The sequence below is a fragment of the Takifugu rubripes genome, chromosome 15 (assembly GCF_901000725.2).
Source record: "Takifugu rubripes chromosome 15, fTakRub1.2, whole genome shotgun sequence".
NCBI classification, from domain to species: Eukaryota; Metazoa; Chordata; class Actinopteri; order Tetraodontiformes; family Tetraodontidae; genus Takifugu; species Takifugu rubripes.
This window is the reverse complement of record NC_042299.1, coordinates 11,485,234-11,497,816: the sequence shown is the minus strand read 5'-3', so window position 1 is coordinate 11,497,816 and position 12,583 is coordinate 11,485,234. Positions and strand designations below refer to the sequence as shown.

The 12,583-nt window shown below is 45.0% G+C and overlaps 1 protein-coding gene across 2 annotated transcripts in view; it reads right to left on the bottom strand.

Annotated features, from left to right (window-relative positions):
* Positions 1-12,210, bottom strand: part of gabrb4 (gamma-aminobutyric acid type A receptor subunit beta4) — a 33,269-nt gene extending 21,059 nt beyond the window's left edge. Inside the window, exons 1-2 of one of the 2 annotated variants that reach the window (XM_029848978.1) lie at positions 10,967-12,210; positions 9,192-9,286 (exon numbers count right to left, since the gene is read on the bottom strand). In XM_029848978.1, the coding sequence (XP_029704838.1) occupies positions 9,192-9,286; positions 10,967-11,046 (175 nt within the window). In that variant the 5' untranslated portion in view covers positions 11,047-12,210. The remainder of the gene's footprint in view (positions 1-9,191; positions 9,287-10,966) is intronic. The other variant, XM_003971178.3, reaches the window with a different exon arrangement.
* Between the last annotated feature and the right edge of the window lie 373 nt (positions 12,211-12,583).

The window sequence follows — 12,583 nt, the reverse complement described above, 5'->3', positions numbered from 1 at the left end:
TAAATTACAATCCCATGAGGAGCGTTATTAAAATAGTCTAGGGGATGAGAGGGATTTGTAAAGAAGGCTTGCATCCATTTAGAAGACTCTACGTGTAATCTGACACTCATAACCTGAAATTATGTCAAATGATATGTGTTTATATTAAAGATAAATGCACGCATGGGTTGAACGCAGCATTAAAACAGAGGACGTGGGTCATAATTATGCTTTTAACTTTAAAATAGGAGAAAGTAAGAACAATTCAAACTGCTGAAGGTTAAATAATAATTAAAAGGGTGAGGAAATGAAGGGCTTCCCAGCGTGGGTACTTCAGGACAGCCTGTGCTCATGGCAGCCTTTGTCCGGAAGGCATTTGGAAACTTTTTGGCATAATTCATTTATCAGTCCTTTATGGCCCAACTTATTATTTATTTACTAAAAGCCCTAATTTATTTTTTGAAAGTCAAACACGGTCCTACTCATGGACAGTTTCAACTGTAAGTTTAAACAGCCAATAATAATTTTTAAAAAAAGAGTTTCCTTGCTGCTTCAGAAAAAACAAATGTTATCGGAGCCGCCAGATGAAACGGTTGTTGCAGTTTTGTTTGCTCCATTTGGGAGACTACTGCAATGCAGCTTTGCCATTTGGAGCAGGTATTTAATGGGGTGACGGGCTCCCAGCTGACCCTCTGCCTGCAGCGAATCCCAGTGACATCGCTACGTGGCCGCCATAATTACTCCAGCTCCAGGTAATCGTATGTAGATTCTTGTCAAAGATCACGGCTAATACTTCTCAGGAGGGTGAGATTCATGCTTTATTCATTCATGTAATCAGCGGGATAACTCTTCTCGCAAGGCAACGTGGGACGTTAGGAAGTTGTGTTTTGTTTCAGACAATAGCATGAATTGAGAGAAGATAAGCAAAATGTGAAATACCGAGGGGTTCGGCTTCAGGCACAGATTTATTTATGTTTAAAGTCAACTTACTGTCAAAAAAATAGCTTCCAAAAACACTGAATTTGGGTGGGAAATGACGGGAGACTTCTGAGTTACACTGGAGTCTTTCTCCATGTGTTAAATGTATTTAACAGGAAGGAGAAGAAGGGAAAAATGTTGAGTTTTGCATCTTACACATTTGTCTGAACTGAACGAAGTCACAAATAATAACGCCAAAGCTTGAAAACATGACGAGGGAAAATCATCCTCTCTAAATAACAGACTGAAAACAAGTAAAAATAGTTTGTGAGGAGCATGACTGTAGTGTCAGGAAAACAAAGACGCTGAGAGTTTTTGGGCTTTTTTTTCTCCCCTGGGTGTTTAAAGACTGAGGAAGACTGACCGCCGTTGCCAGATGGCGTGTTTGAAAAGCTGTTTAGCTTGTTTGTCGTCCCATATGTATCAGCCAGAACCGTTGCAGCTTCTTTTTAGCGTCACTCTTTTCAAAGGGGAGGTTTATATTTTATCTTTAACTCTCGCCTTGTTAATCTATGCCGGTTGTACCGCGGGGCAGCGCTGGTCCAGTGGAAGGTTCAGGGAGGTGGAGCGGAATCACGAGAGCGCCGTCGGATTAAAAACCAAGAAAAACACAAGTTGTCAAATCATCACATCTCCGCCCTCCCTGAAGGTTTGCGTCTTTGAAACTGATGACTCAATAACAGCAGCCACAGCGAAACCTGCAGCATCAATATAGAGCTAAAAAGAAAGGAGGGAAGGGAAAAAACAAACCTTGAATAATGGATCAACTTTTAAAAGCATACACTTAAAAAAACAGTGCCAACAAACTGCCGGCCGCCTCCGTTCTTTACTTCTTGTGATGACAAAGCTCAATAGTTTGCTTTTAGGCCTTGTTATGATGCATGTCTGTCAGTGCTGTCACAAGGAAGAGATTGGACTCTTCTTTCGGTTCTGAATACATTCATGCTGAGTGTGCTGTTAGGCTTCAGCTACATCATGATGTCCACACTCAGACCTAACAAAACAATCAACACGCCAAATTACGCCATATATTTTACAAACGCTTCTGCATATGGGGGGAAGGGGGGGGATAATGCGGCCCGATAACGAGATGGACTTTTTGGCGGACTTCCTGGTGCTGAGGATGATGGCATCTATCTGCACAAGCTGCAAATGTGACATTTCTTCCTTTGTTTATCTGTCTAACAAGCGAGACAGAGAGAGAGAGAGAGAGAGAGAGAGAGAGAGCTGCGTCCCGCCCTTGGCCCACCAGTCGTGGCCCCCTGTCAAGGGCGCACTTCTCATCAATCACTGCAGGTTCAAAAAAAAAAAAAAAGAAAAAGCGTCTCGCTGGGGGGAGGAGGGAGCGTGGGGTTAAAAATGCCCTGCATGCAGGATGATGCATTCTGCTGCAAATCTCCCGGCATTTTTCTCTTTTCCCTTCAAAGTTGCTGAAAACAACACTTTGACCAGGAAGATGAAGTATGGCCCTTCTGCTGCGTGCCACCCCCCCCCCCCCCCCCCCCCCCCCCAGCCCTGCGTGCACACCTCATTTAATTTAAATAGAAAATCTAAGTGAAGGGAAAAGCACCCAGCTCGGGCATTTCTTCCCGTGTTTCCCCTGGAATAAATCACCCGGCGTTCTCTCTTCATCAGGATAGATATCACTTCTACGTGCCCCGACATCCATCCCCACATTCTGACAACGCACTCCTGTTTTCGCTGAATGGGCATTACTCCGAGGCTGAGTTACGAGGGCCCGCGCTACTGGCCCCCCGTGCAAAAACGGCCCACCGTTCGATGTGCGGCAGCCTGCAGACTAAGATATTGTCTTCCGTATTGCAAAAGTGTCCGCTGGTCCTGAAAGTACAGCCGCCGTAGATCAGGTGGCGGCTGCAGCTGTCAAAGAGCAGGCTGCAAAACGAAGCAGCCATCACTCAGTGTGGGAAGAGATTTCTGCACAAAGCAGAACCGGTTAAATGCTTGTCTTCGGGTTGCATCATGGGCACAAAAGACGGCCTCACATCAGTAACACTTACACTAATTACAGCAGAGCACATTATAGAAATGCAATAGAAAGTAGTGCAGTTGCTGCTTTTTCTCAGTCGTCTGGGCTCCTCCCTCCGTCTCAGTCAGTTAAGCGTCTGATCTGCTTACCAGCCTTATTGCAGCCGATCTGCAGTTTCATAGCTGCATTTACCGCTTTTCCATTACAAACCAGATCAGGCCGCAGCTGGGACTCACTGGCGTCGCTGGGAAATGAGCTCAGTAAAGCCCAGGCTGCGTCTGGCAGGCTGGGACAGGTGACCACGCATCGATGACACGGCCGCGAGCTAAAACAGGCGATGAGGCGCATTCGAGCGGTGAAATGAAAGAGATCCAGGTGCTTATAAGTTGTGGTGCCAGCACCTATCGATGCCTCTTAGTGGTCGTTATCGTTAGACTGCAAAATGTGCACTAATGCTCCTTCAGCTGAAACCATTAAAGGGTCGTGTCAAATTCCAGTATGATACACTGCAATAAATAGCGATTCCAGTAAAACGCCTAAAGTTCAGCTACGGGGGAAAAGTGTGGCAGGTTTACCAGCAACTAGTGAGCAGATTTCAAATAAAACTGGTCGTGCGGACAGGACACACGGTGGAGAAGTGTAGGAAATGGAGCAAAACTGCATTTAAACAAGCTCATTGGAGATTTACAGTGAGGGTGAAATCATCACTTTTACATTTTCTGGCATGAAACTTCTGTCCCACGTGACGCATCATTTTGGACGTGAAGATCCCTGTTTCCTCCCAAAATCTGCACCAGCGACCCTTGATAAACTACCTGAGTCCACCACCTTCCATTTGACATTTGTCCTTGTTTATGCGCATCTGAGATATGCTCGCAGAAATTCATTTTCAATCCTGCTACATCCGAGACGGAACACGATTTAATAAACATCGAGTCCAAATCAGAGTTTATTGCAGCGGACAAGGACAAAGTAAGGAAGCCGAGTAGCTCAGGGAAGCATCAGAGAAGTGCATTTGTGCTGATTATCTACATTATTTTCCTTGTTGACTATAGGAAAAAGAGAAAGATGATGCAAATGCTGACACGGTCAAATACCACTGCAAAGAAGCTGAATACTATAAAACACCTAAATATGCAACCTAAACTACAAATACAGTGTGTGCATTGCTCTCTCTCTCTCTCTCACACACACACACACACACACACACATACACACACATCCTCACATTGAAAATTGTAAGGGGACTTTTACAGACCTAATATGTTACCCAGCTTCCTTCCCTAACCTTAACCCTCCCAACTAACCTAAACCTTAAAACCATGTCTTAACCCTTTAAACACTCCTTTGAAGTTAGGGGGCCCAGCACAATGGCTCCACTTCGCAGGTAAGACAAGGATTTTAGTGAGCACACAGAGACACACACACAGACACAAGCACAAACACACACACACAAGCGCACACACACGCATACACAGACACACAGCTAAAATGCTTTCCAATTGAGTTCTTTGACAGTGGAAGGGGAGAAACAACAATAAATCTTTCAGTGTCTTTGGATTGTTTTGGAGTTCGCGTCTTGTGGGACGTCCTTCAACCTCTGCCCCACCGACACCGTCTTCACTGCGTGTGGTTTGGAGATGCACAAATCTGATTGTGCATGCATCGGTGGGCCACTTGAGCGATTTTAGCGCAGCCACAACCTCGCTCAGATTGGTTGGGTAAGTTACAAATCCGTTCTGCCCGTGAAGCTCATTCGTGCTGGAAATGTGTGCTCTTAATTTGGCGGTGCAGCTCTCAGTTTCCCTCTGTGCTCCCTCATCATCAGCAGCACTTGTGTCTGAACACGCAGTTCCCATGAAACATACAGTGCGTGAGAGGAAGGTCTGTGTACGACAGTTTAGCTATGTATTTATTCATGAGGATGCTGAAGATGACTGCTGTTTATATTAACATTTAATACTGTCTTTTTTGAAGAATCCAGAAATATCTGGTGTGAAGAACAGCCTGTTCACAGCATTTGTGTTATGTCTCCTGTAAATGGTGGAAGCTGAGATTATAAAACCCACTCCTGTGATGATGACAGCTTGATTTAAAATACATCCTCCAGAGGAGGAACGTGTGACTGAGGTGAGATCTCCGCTCCCTCTCAGTTTCCAACGGACGGAAAGACGTGTTTTCAAATGTAGACCCATTTATTTCCTAAGACTAATACATCTAATGTCTGCCTGATTGACCCATTACTGATTCTCGTGTTGGATTCAATGATTGGATTCACCTCATCAAATAAACCTTTATGGTAACTGTGGCTACAAAAATATATACATAAGGTGACACTGCAGTATTGACTAGAAACATTTTATCGCTGTTTTTTTTCATAATTTTTCACATTTACCAGGCTCAGATTTGTCTACATGTCAAAGAACAACACTCTTTTTGTAATTTTAATGTTTGTGTTCCATGTTTATGTTCCAAAGTTAAATTGCCTGTGGAAGAATTGATTCAAACCAATACAACGACTATAATGATCCACCTTGAGTCATCTAAGCAGCAGACACCCTTGTGTTACTATAGCAACCAGTGATGATGATACTGGAAACTCTGAAAAACCCATCCCGGATTATTTTTTACAAACGATGATCAGAAATCAGAAAAACCCATCAGGCCGTCCAGGCCCGGGCCGGCCCGGTCTGGCCCGGCCCCGATCGGCACCCTGTCCCTGAGCCTTGGCTGCTAAGCTGCGAGGAGCCATCGGCAAAGGAATCGGTAACCACGTAGCAAATGTCATTGTCTTTCATGAATTCACTCTAAAGGTCACAGGTGAGCGTTGTCACGTTGCCTGTCACCGCGGCGCTGAGCGGGCCGCGGACTGCAAACACCTTGTTGTGATGGGGTCATCAATCCACTTTGAGCGAGCGGCCACAATCCCAGATGAGATGAGAAACGGCGGCCTTCACATGGAATCAGGTCTGGACTCACCTAAAAGCAATTTGGCTGCTCCAAAGTAAAACCCGGGGTGGGAAGAGCGTCTTTTGATTGGCTGAATATGAGGTGATTTCATTCTCTGCCTCTCTATTTATGTCGGACCACCTGACATCTGGCTGAATATGATTTTGCGATGAGTCAAATACTCCGCATCAAACTATAAGCTGCTCATAGCGTGTGTGTGAGTGTGTGTCCATACTCTGTGTCTCCGCTGGCTCCATACTGCGCCTGTTGTAGACGCCTTTACCTTATGTGAAGACAGGAAGAGGAGGCTCTGGCTGCACAAGCTCATCGAGCATTCAGTATATCCTGTACGCTGTCACCAAGGTCCACAGAGACACTTCACCGAGGGACTTCTTGTACCTTCCTCTAAGACGCCATAGGAGGAGGCGATGCAGGACTATGTCATCACCCACATGGAAACTGAAGGAGAACCATCTAATAACTCGCAGCTTCCCCGTGACCTCCAAACTGTTCTAGGACTCACGATCTCTTAAAAGCAGATTTTATGTCTGTCTGGCAGAAGGCCCAAAGTGATGATTTTATTTGCCCTATAGGCCGTACGTGTTTATTCCCAGCCGCTCCGAATACTTAAAAAAAGCACTCAGCACATGGAGCAGATTTACACACGGTTACATAGGGAGGGGCTCCAAGCAGAGCATCCATTATTTACTGGAAACTGCTTCTCATAGATGACAAACGCTGTAGTCCAAGGATGGCTGACCACATGTTTTGACATCCAGTGACCTCGGCGGACGATTTTGCTGATGAGTTATTTCCTGCTAGTTGCCGTTTGAGTAATGGTCACCGGGAGAGTTATTAGTTGTCTACAAAACCTGCCGAGTGTGCGCTAGAGTTTGAACCTGAACAAACCTTTGCGGCCGTGAACGTTGAGCCGGTGTCATTTTTATTCCGTCAGGGGAAACACAGCGGTCCAGCGATCTGCAGTCTGGGCAAATGGGAACTACTATTGGGGGGGAAGGTTAGAGGTGTGTTTGAAATCTTCCCCACAAGGCTGATTCCTGCATTTTTGTTGCAGGGAGCTCAGATCCTGCGAAATCAAAGTGGGGATTTCTCTCAACAGAAGGTTCATTTAAGCAAACGTCATTAAACCTTCAGAGCAGCCCGTCATCAAAAAACAGAGCAGTCACGGCGTTCCAATGGCGCCGAACTACAGAAAACTGCTGAAACTAGAGAGGAGCATTTTGGTTTAATCCAACCCTTTTGAAGTCAGAGGTATGGGACTTTGCACAAAACAGGAACACCTCGTGGATTATTTGTAGCTGAATTAGCATCTCGATTTCAGTCAAAACTGAAATTCGAATGGAATAGAATATTTCTCTCCATCAGTTTTTCTGAAAGTTTTGATCTCAAGAGCTGTTTTACAAGAATGTGCTGTCAAACAGTGGTGTGCATTTGAATCATTTTTTGAATCAAAGTTCCATTTTGAATATTAGCTGAAAACATCTGAATCAGTTTGTCTGGAGATGGGATTTACAAAACCCTGAAGCCAGAATCCTCTCAGAATCCTCTTGGAATAAAACCTTGATAAAACCTCTTAAAACCTTTGCAGAATCTATAGTAAATATCTTGGACGCATTTTAATATAATTACAGGAAAAGACAAAATTGAGATTATTATTATAAACCGTACAGGAATACTTTGTCTGCCATTAATTGTGTGTTGTTGTTTTTTTTCAATTTTGCAGTCGCAGTACTTGGGAGATGACGTACAGTCTGCAGAGATAATCTTCTCTTCTGGATTTACAGGTTTTAAGGCCACTATGTATAAACGTTAAAACCATTTTTATGACCATTTTTTTCAATAATTGCCCCTCTGAGGTAGTTTTTATTTCCAACATGGGTGTCGGGTTGGCTGTTAGCGGTCTGGCTGTGGTCTGTGTCCAACACTGAGCCAAATTAAAACCCTCTTTGTTGAATCTCCAACAAGGTTGGATGTTCGCGCTTGTGTCACAACACAAGTAGCTGACTGATGTTGGAAATATCAAGACATGATGGACTGTGGCTCGCCGGCCTGAGGGGAAAACACAGCTTCTGGCCGCCTGGGATACTCACTCTTCAAACCTTTTTCCACCCACTCCGGAGGATTCACGGGCAGCCAGACGATTGTAGGCGACCGACACCAACGTAGAAACGTTGAGATCGCCCTCAAATAACTCTTTTAAGTTGTACAAACGCTGCTGAATGAGTCACGGTGCTCCATATTGTTGCATCTCAATACTTGTTTTGATTCTCTACATCGGTGGTTGTAAAATATGAATATTCACTTCCTACATTGAATTAATATTACAAAGGAGAATCTGCAAACGTTTGAATTGTTTGGTGGTGTGCATAATGCTCTTTTTACACAAAACCTTTCTTTCTTGGATCCTATAAAAGCTGTTTTACATATATTAAACTGGGCTGGATGCTCTCATTGAAGGCAGCTTTGGAATTTAAATATGATAGAAATATAAAGCGCTCTGTTGTTCTAGTATTTTGATTTCGTGAGTCTCCGAATACATGTGCAGGAGGGCCAATAACAATAGAAATGAGCAGGTTTAATTATACACCACACTGAATGAGATCCATCACAAAGGCCCTTATTCATCGCTGAAATAAGATGTCATCACTGAATGACCCTGCACAGACCAGGCCCCAGATGCTATTGTCAAAACAATGAAACAGGAAATGTCCTATTCAATTTCATCCTATGTATTGTACACGGTGGTGCCACTCTTCATTTGCGAAGGCGTAGAATCGAAACCCGAAGCTCCAGACGTGACGTCGAATATCGGGATTGTTTCAGTAAAATGATCCAGTTCTTTTGTTTGTGCTCATCAAAACGCGTGACGGTGAAGAACAGATGCAAAAAGGAGTTAAAGTCGATAAGACAGAAGGGTTTTCCCTGATTTCCGAATCAAAAGCTCAGAATGTATCACAAAGACAATGCCAGGTGGCTCTAATTAGGAAAATAATTAAAATTCAATGCACTCGCTCTCCCTGGTTTGAAAAAAAAAGAGAGAAAACACTAGGTTTGATTGCTTTCCTGCATGCGTGCCCTACTTCCTGAGGAGCAGCCATCTTTGATATATGAAGAGATGCATAGTAATGACATTGTAGTAGTCACTTTAAAGCTATTCCCTGTCTTTTTCTACTGGCTTCCTCTTTCCACACATTCCAAAGCAACGATTTTGAATAACACTGCACCAACAGCCCCGACTTGTAAAAACCTTCAACAATAGCCACATAGCTCCACGTACCTCCAAAATCAGGTCTCAGACGGATGTCATATCCCTTCAGCAGCTTGTCCACGGTGGTCTTGGCCACAGACATTCCGCTGTTTCCAGTGGAGGAGCTGCAGGGAGGAACGCAGAAGCACAGGAGCAATTTTAAATAATGGAGGACGGGAAATGCAACCTGAAGCCGGAAGATCGCAACCATCTGAAACGTAATGGCATCCAGCGGAGCTGAGAGAAATGTCAGGGCCCCTGAGATGTATCAGTGAATCATTCACCTTACAGTTCGGCTCTTTAGTTGGAAAAACGTATATATTCTATAGTGTCAGGTTTCTACAGAACAGGCGTGACTGTAAAATAACACCCAGCAACATTTTATGAATGATGCTAGATGTTCCAGTTGGACTGACCTGGTGTATAAAGCCCGTTCAAGTTTGAGTTCAGGTACAGTGAGATTTCAGGGCCTTTGATACCCTCTGTTGCTATGGTATCCCGAAAGGGACAGAAACAAAAACTCCCCCTCTAAATTCCCCCTTTTCGATGCAAAACGTTGAAATAACCCATAGATGTGATCATTCCTGGAGCCTTTGTTGATCCACGTCATCTTCTGCTGTCACGGGGAGATGTGCATTGTGCACGTAGAGTGCTTGGCTCTCATCTAATGAGCTGAGATGTGATGATGACACACTTGTCAGAGCGTTTTATTGATGTCAGTCCTTCAGAATGAGCAGTAAAGCAATAAAGTGGCTCAGTTCCTGGGGCGGGTCTTATTTGGGGGCGTGTATTATAATAATCTTTATTAAAACACAGCCCTCCGCGATGCTGTCAGAGACGGAATGCTCCACGCGCCAACATGAGTGCTGGCCTGCATCGCTCTACCACGGCTAGCTCCCAGGCGGAGGTTCCTGGCTCTGTGCGAGATGTGCACAGTGAGTGAGGCCGCATGAGAGGGGGAGGAAGATGGTTCAAATTGCTCCCCAGATAGGAGCTCCAGCCCTTGGCTCAGCCAGGGAAGCACTCTTCAATTAGCTTGTAGGTATAGTGCAGCTGTTAATCAAGCTGGCTGTTTCAGGGACTTGTGGCTCTGACATCTGAGAGCGTCTCGGTGAGGGAATATCACTGACACCTGAAATGCATTCCAGACTACAACCCTCTCACTGCTTATTTTGGGCTCTCTCTAATGGGATCACTAAGATCTCCGAGCTGATCTTGTAAGTGGGGCTGCGCTGCAGACAGAGGAGGCCACATGGGATCTTCAACAATAAAACATTACACCGATCCCCAATTTCAATCAATTCTGACGAGTTGATCCAACTACCACCCCAGCTCATGAATGATAGCCTCCCATTTGAATATTACTTATAAAACAAGTGATCCTACCGGTATTATGGATTCTGGCTGCTAACCGTGGCGTGATCGATCGATCAACGGCTGATTGATTCGATCATTGAACCGCCATGGCTGATGGAGGGCTGTCATTTTAGGTAGGCTCATGCGCACATGTGTAGGCTGGAGCCCTGCTTTCACATCTGGGGTAGGTTACGTTTGACAATAGGGCTCGATGCCGTGGCTGCGCATGTTTTTACGCCCGCGCACACCACAGCATCAGCGTCTATCAGAGCTGATATCTGCAGCAATACCCTCAATAAGTAGGCCTGGCTACGCCGTTAATGCGATTTGCCACATCACAGCCATTTATTGACCAGCGATCACATCTGTTGGTGTGACAGGTTTAAACTAAATAAATAAATATATTGTCTTTTTTCCCCCTAATTCATTTCCATGCGACGTCTTCTTACCTTTGTGCAAAGCATAAGAAGGACAAAGCCGCCAGAGCTGAGAAAATTCCACATAATTTATCTTCTTGACGACCCAACATCTCCACAAATCCTTATAATCCAACCAGTCCAGGGGTCCTCCGGAAAATACGCAAAGTAAAAACTGGCAATCGGAAAAGAAAGAAAAAAAAACCCAAATTGCCTTCGACCAAATGCCGAATAAATCAGCCTACATCTACGCAAAACGTCGTTTTCAAGAAACCGGCTTCTCGATTTGTGTGTAGGGATATTTCTAAAAATAAATAAATAAATAAAAATCTGGTGAATTGGCCCCTGCTGTTTTTTCCACAGCTATGGAAATCCGTGCAGGTCACAGAGCCCCTCGACCAACACCAGAAGATCAGACATCTTGCTCAGGGGGTTGAAAACCACAAAAAAAACAAGTCCGGCGTACACACAATACTTTTAAAAGTGATGACAAGTGTTCTTTGCCTGAGAATAACAAAGACTGGCATGAATGACTGGACGGCAGCCTCTCGCTGATCAAATAGGTGGATGAGATTTCCCAGTCCGAATCTGCAGAAGAGGCATGGTTCCAGCGATGCTCCGGCGCCAGACTATTCCACAAATGCGATGTTGTTAAAAGCTACTTGTTTGAGCTGCAAATGCTGGTCGGCTTAAGGGGAGAGGTGGGTTTAAAAAAAAAAAAAGAAAAATGAAATCTTCATTCCCTTTTTTCCCCCCGTTTCTGTTGCTGCTGCCGCTGCTGCTGATGGAGATCAGCGCAAAGTCACTGAGGGGAAAATGCACATTGAAAAAGCACTGGGTAATATCTGATGCAGACGTCAGAGCAGGCTATATCACTCCTCTGGTGGGAAAAAAATAGATGCCGAGAAATATGGATGGCCCTTACTACGCCAGTGCATGTATCACAGCGTCGGGTTCATATCAAAGATGCCGATTTGGGAAGTCCACTTGCCTCCGCTGTCCGGCGTTAAATGGCGTTTGTGCGCGTTAATATGCTCCGCTCGTCTCCTCCTGGAAACACTCAACACATGCCAGAGCAGTCCGGAAACATGCTGAACGAACCTCCACTGTTCCCCCCTCCCCTGTCCGGTTATTTGACTTCTGAGTGGATATTAAAATAATATCCTTAAAGGGGAGGGAAGGTGGGGGGACACCTAAGGTGAATTCCTCAGCGACATGCTGTTCGGGCGCTGAATAGTCTGAAAGCCATTAGGATGCTAGACGTGTGCGCCCGTTTCATGCATTTCATGCACTTTTTTCTTCTCCAAAACACTGGGAGAGACACACACACGCGCCACCCACTTGTACGCACGCGAACACGCACAGTCTTTATTCATTTTCGGTGTGAATCGTTCTTTATTTCCCGCATAGCCTTCTGGCGGATGTGCGTTGCATTTGAACTGCAAACATCTTCACTGGAAAATTGCAAACGCGCACATCACAATTCACGAATAACGCAAGCTCGTGTTTCATACAGAGGAGGAGGTTTTCTTCAGGGATCTCTGTGCTGTCCAGTTGCTAAGCAACCCAGCCAGCGCTGATGCAGTTGTGGTGAAGGCTATGCGCAAAGGTTCTTTTAAAGGAGTAAACGGAGCGCCGGCACCGCCGCGG